We start from the raw sequence: 5709 nt of genomic DNA on the forward strand, positions 1-5709 counted from the left end.
CAGGGAAGCAAGTCGGTGACTGAGTATGCAGAAAAGTTCAAGTACCTCAGCCGTTTCTACACCATGCCACTAGACGAAGAGTGGTGATGCCAGAAGTTCGAGAACGGCCTCCGTGGAGACCTTCGTTTGATGGTGACCCCACTATCCATCAAGGATTTTGCCGCCTTGGTGGAGAAGGCAAGGGTCATGTAGAAGATGAAGGTAGAGGTGGAAACTCAACACTCATCCCAGCAGAGAGTGGGAGGACCATCTGGGTCCAGGCACAGGCACGAGTAGAGGAGGAAGCCCTACACTAGGCCCTATTTTCAGTCTCAGGGGTCTAGGGAGTCTTTTTCCCAGTAGAACAGGATTCAGTGCTACTAGTGTGGGGGACCGCACAAGAGGAATGTCTGCCCCCAGCTTGTAGGCTTCAAGAAGTGCAACAATTGTGGCAAGGAGGGCCACTTTGGGAGGGACTGCCCCACCCTTGCTAGAACAGTGATGCGACCTCCAGTATAGGCTCCTACACAGAACCAGCAAAGGCACAGAGGCAACAAGCCTCAGGCGACCAACAGAGTGTACGCCATGACCGGAGCGGAGGCTGCAGGCTCAGGTAACCTTGTTATAGGCCATTGTTTGATAGTTGGGAAAGCTTGTTGTGTGCTATATGATTCTGGAGTGACACACTATTTTGTGTCAAATGCATGTGTGGAACGGTTGGGTCTGCCGGTGTGCGAGCTACAGTGTGAGCTTGCGGTGTCTACCCCGGCGTCGGGTTTGGTCAGGACGTCATCCTTGTGTGCGAGGTGTCCAGTGGAGGTAGAGGGACGCAGGTACAAAGTGAACCTAATCTGCCTACCTCTACAGGAGTTGGAGGTAATCCTAGGGATGGATTGGCTCTCTGCCAATCGCATTCTTATAAATTCCCGAGAGAAGAGATTGTTATTCCCAAACTTGAAGGAGTCTGAGTTGTTATCATCCCAAGGGGTTCTGAAGGAACTGCGAGGTGGTGCACAATGCTTTGTGATCTTCACGCATCTAGAGGTGGAAAGAGGAAAGATGGAGTCTGCCAAACCAGTAGTGCAGGAGTTCGGGGATGTATTCCCAGAGGAAGTGTCAGGGCTACCTCCTCACAGAGAGGTGGAGTTCTCTATTGATCTAGTATCGGGGACGGGTCCGGTGTCGATGACTCCATATCGCATGGCTCCAGCAGAGTTGGTTGAACTTAAGAAACAGATAGAGGAACAGATGGTGAAGCAGTTTATCCGACCCAGCACTTCGCCTTAGGGAGCACCAGTGTTGTTGGTGAAGAAGAAAGACGGAAGTTCACGTATGTGTGTGGACTACTGGAAGTTGAACAAAATGACGATCAAGAATAAGTACTCCCTTCCGAGGATAGATGACTTGATGGATCAACTACATGGGTCATCAGTGTTCTCGAAGATTGATCTGCGATCGGGATACCATCAGATTTTGGTAAAGGCCGATGATGTACAGAAGACGGCCTTCAGGTCCAGGTATGGCCACTACGAGTATGTGGTTATGCCTTTTGGGGTGACCAACGCTCTGGCGGTGTTCATCGACTACATGAACATGATCTTCTGGCATTTCCTAGATAAGTTTGTTGTAGTCTTCATAGACGACATCCTTATCTATTCCAGAACTCAGGAGGAATATGCAGAACACCTAAGGTTGGTGCTTGGTGTTTTGAGAGAGAAGCAATTGTACGCCAAGTTGTCCAAGGGTGAATTCTGGATGGGTGAAGTTCAGTTTTTGGCATGTGATATCCGCCTAGGGGATTGCAGTGGACCTGGCGAAGGTCGAAGCAGTGGTAAAGTAGGAAAGCCCTAAGTCTGCCATAGAGATCAGGAGTTTTGTGGGGTTGGTGGGCTACTATAAGAGATTCATAGAGGGATTCTCCAAGATAGTGGCACCCCTGACACTTCTTACTCGGAAGGACCAACCCTTCACTTGGACGGACAAGTGTGAGGAGAGTTTCCAGGAGCATAAGAGAAGGTTGACCAGCGCACCGATACTAGTAATCCCAGACGTGGGGAAACCTTTTGAGGTCTATTGTGATGCCTCTCACCTTGGGCTCGGCTGTGTGTTAATGCAAGAGAATAAGGCAGTAGCGTATGCTTCGAGACAACTTAAGGTGCATGAGCGTAACTATCCCACTTATGACTTGGAGTTGGTCGCTATAGTTTTTGCCTTAAAGATTTGGAGGCATTATCTTTATGGTGCACAGTTCCGGGTGTTCAGCGATCATAAGAGCCTCAAGTACCTATTCGATCAGAAAGAGCTGAATATGAGGCAGAGGAGGTGGATGGAGCTCCTTAAAGACTATGACTTCGAACTATTGTATCATCTAGGGAAGGAAAACGTGGTAGCAAATGCCCTGAGTAGGAAGACTGCACATCTCATGATTAAGGAGGTGGAACTACTGGAGAAATTCAGAGACATGAGGCTACAGGTAGAGTTGGGGTCCGAGGCCATTAGGTGTAGTACCTTTACTATATGTAGTGACTTTTTGGACTCAGTCAGGGAGAGGCAGTTATTGGATGCCAATTTGAACAGGGTTAGAGAACAACTTGGATCAGATGAAACCAAAGACTTTGCTTTGGGTGATGATGGCATACTGAGGTTCCAGGGCAGAGTATGTATACCTGATGATACGGGGGTAAAACGGTTAATTCTTAAGGAAGGACATAAGAGTCATCTTAGTCTGCATCCTGGCATAACTAAGATGTACCAGGATCTCAAGGAAACCTTTTGGTAGCAAGGGATGAAGAAAGATGTGGCTCAGTTCGTGTCAGCATGTTTAATGTGCCAGAAGGCGAAGGTGGAGCATCAGAGGCTCGGTGGGATTCTACAGCCTTTGGAGATACCAGTATGGAAATGGGACAGCATCTCCATGGACTTCGTGACTCATCTTCCACGGACTTTTAGAGGACATGACACCATCTGGGTGATAGTGGATCGATTGACCAAGAGTGCCCACTTCTTGGCGATGAACTTGAGGATGTCCATGGCCAAGTTGGCCCAACTGTACGTCAAGGAGATCGTGAGGTTGCATGGTGTACCTTCGAGCATAGTTTCCGACAGAGACCCACGATTTACATCCCGGTTTTGACAGACCTTACAAGAGGCTTTGGGGACCAAGTTGACTATGAGCTCAGCCTACCATCCCCAGACTGATGGCCAATCGGAGAGGATCATTCAATCACTTGAAGACTTACTGCAGACGTGTATATTGGATCATTTGGGGGCTTGGGATGAGGTGTTACCCTTGATAGAGTTCACCTACAACAACAATTTTCATGCGAGCATTGACATGGCACCATATGAGGCTCTCTATGTATCAGGATGGAGAAGCGGTGTTGGTTGGACCAGAATTCTTGGAGCAGACCACCAAAAAAGTGAGAATGGTGAGGAACAGAATGCAGGCATCTCAGAGTAGGCAGAAGGCCTATGCAGACCGTAGGAGGAGGCCTTTGGAGTTCGCAGCTGGCAATCATGTGTTCTTGAGGGTGACCCGAACCACTGGTGTGGGAAGGACTCTCCGCTCAAGGAAACTTTCTCCTAAGTTCCTTGGCCCATATCAGATCACGAGGAGGATTGGGTCAGTGGCTTATGAGATAACTTTACCCCCTCAGTTGGTAAACCTTTACCTAGTATTTCACGTCTCACAGTTAAGGAAGTACGTATTTGACCTGACTCATGTGTTGGAAGCCGAGGATATACATATCAGGGAGGACCTCACAGTGGAAGTACCACCCATCGCTCTAGAGGATAGCAAAGTTGAGGAACGCCGAGGAAAGGAGTGTCCCGCTAGCTTGTTTTCCAGGTAAGGGAAGCTAGGACCTTCTGTTATTTGTGTTTTTCTGCTGTTTTGGACGTCTTTTCGTGTCTGTATGGATTGGTTGGTGTTGTGTCCGTTTTGGATCGAGTTAAAGCATGATTTGATTCGTGGTCTTGGCTGCTGTATGAGAAAACAGTGGTGAGTACTAGTTTTCTCGCCCAAGCGAGCTACTCTCGCCTAGGCGAGAATATCAGAGGCTCGCCTAGGTTTTTGTTGCGTGATTTGTCGCCTAGGCGACGCGCGTTCTTTTTGAGCGAGGAGTGCTCTCACCTAGGCGAGAAGGGACTCGCCTGAGCGAGACCTCGCATGGTTCCCTGTTCCCTCGTCGCGCCCTCGCCTTAGCGAGAAGGTCCCTCTCGCCTGAGCGAGCCCTGTTGGCTTGAGCGAGACAGCGATCGAGTTTTGATGTTGTTATTGAGTGGTTCACCGATATGTGGCTTCTTTATTTGACTCAAATGCCTTACTGGAAGGGTTGTGTGATGATAGCATGATTAATATGTACATTTGAAATGGAAATGACATGTTATTGGATTGGGTATGAATTGGAAAGCATGAATTATATGAATTGTTAATTATACATGATATTTGTGTTATGGGAAATTCTTGATTGGTGGGTGGAACATGTTTAAAGTATGGGTAGGGCATAATTCCATGACTCTTGTAGTGAGAGATCTTGGTGGCGCCTCATCGATTGGACGTAATTGCATGGACCCTCTTAAGGGGAGTCCCTGGTGGTGCCTCGACAAAAGGACGTAATTCCACAAGGGGTCGTGGTGGTGCCTCGGGGCCAGGGCGTAATTCCACGAAGGTCACGTGGTGGTGCCTCCTGTAAGGGTATAATTTCGTGAAGGCCTCGTGGTGACGCCTCATTGCTAGGACATAATTTCATTACCATGTGGTGGTGCCTCAGTTACGTATCCGGATAGCTAAATCTTAGGGTTTTATATGAATGGGTACTGCATATGTGGGTGTCTGCTATGTGTGTTTGAATGTGGAATGGTATGTTGAGTGTCTGATATAATGACTTCTTTGCTAGCTTACCCTTTCACTTGCTTGTGTGTTATGTGTGGTCTCTTCCTTTGCAATGATCATCAACCTTGTTGATGTGAGCAGATGTAAGAAACCCTAGCAGTGGTGATGGTAATAGAAATGCTGCAGCTTGATGGATTGGACAGGTGTTGGGCCCACTGTAGGGCCCTTTACTAGAGGATTTTATTATTTATGTTTTCTTGTCTGAACAAGACCTACTATCTTTAATTGTGTTCTTTTCAGTACATTTCTAGTTGGGCCATGGGGCCCTTTTCTTGTAATCCGGGTATATTTGACGTATTGTATACTTTATACCCTAAACCTCGTACCCTTTGAATATTCATGTATGTGATGTTTTATCAATTGAGGTTATTCAGTTTTTGGGATGTTACATTTATGGTATCAGAGCGGTCGACCCTTAGGTGTGTGGACTTGGGTGTCCGCTTAGTTTTCTCTGTGTTATTTTGGGTATTTTTCGTTGGTGGTGCTTGTGTGGCTTAATGAGTGATGCACGATGGAGATCTGATATGTGTGAGTCGCGGTTTACGGCATGTGCGTAGAGGAAGTGCTCTACCGGTTATAGGTATTGTTCGTGTGGTGTAGCTTAAATATCCGAGCTTACATGGAGTGCACTTAGAGGTCTAGTGGTTACTATTGTCGTGAAGCACGATCTGGTCTAACGAGTGGTGTAGTGGCTCATGCATGGTGCTATAGAAGTCCATATAGTGACGACATTTCGTGGCTTGTGCGACAGTGGTACGTGGTTGGCGATTGTTGCATCTTGGTGTTATGACAGTGCAGTGAAGGCTGGTTCTCTAGCAAAGGCTGCTAGGGCAGGG

General features: G+C 47.6%; 1 protein-coding gene across 1 annotated transcript; it reads left to right on the plus strand.

The window, feature by feature from the left end:
* Positions 1-564: 564 nt before the first annotated feature.
* On the plus strand, positions 565-1266 carry LOC146886899 (uncharacterized). The gene is made up of 2 exons (XM_085671925.1): positions 565-735; positions 940-1266. Exons 1-2 carry the CDS (start codon positions 565-567, stop codon positions 1264-1266), a joined length of 498 nt encoding a protein of 165 aa, XP_085528051.1.
* Positions 1267-5709: the final 4443 nt, after the last annotated feature.

This window comes from Vigna unguiculata, chromosome 4 (assembly GCF_037176805.1).
Source record: "Vigna unguiculata cultivar grain cowpea cultivar isolate G323 ecotype 2 chromosome 4, ASM3717680v1, whole genome shotgun sequence".
Taxonomy (NCBI): domain Eukaryota; kingdom Viridiplantae; phylum Streptophyta; class Magnoliopsida; order Fabales; family Fabaceae; genus Vigna; species Vigna unguiculata.

Coding starts and splice junctions, on each gene's coding strand:
- LOC146886899 (XM_085671925.1), top strand. CDS start 565: ATGACCGGAGCGGAGGCTGCAGGCTCAGGTAACCTTGTTATAGGCCAT. Junction 736..939: donor AGCTACAGTGTGAGCTTGCG/GTGTCTACCCCG, acceptor CCAAACTTGAAG/GAGTCTGAGTTGTTATCATC.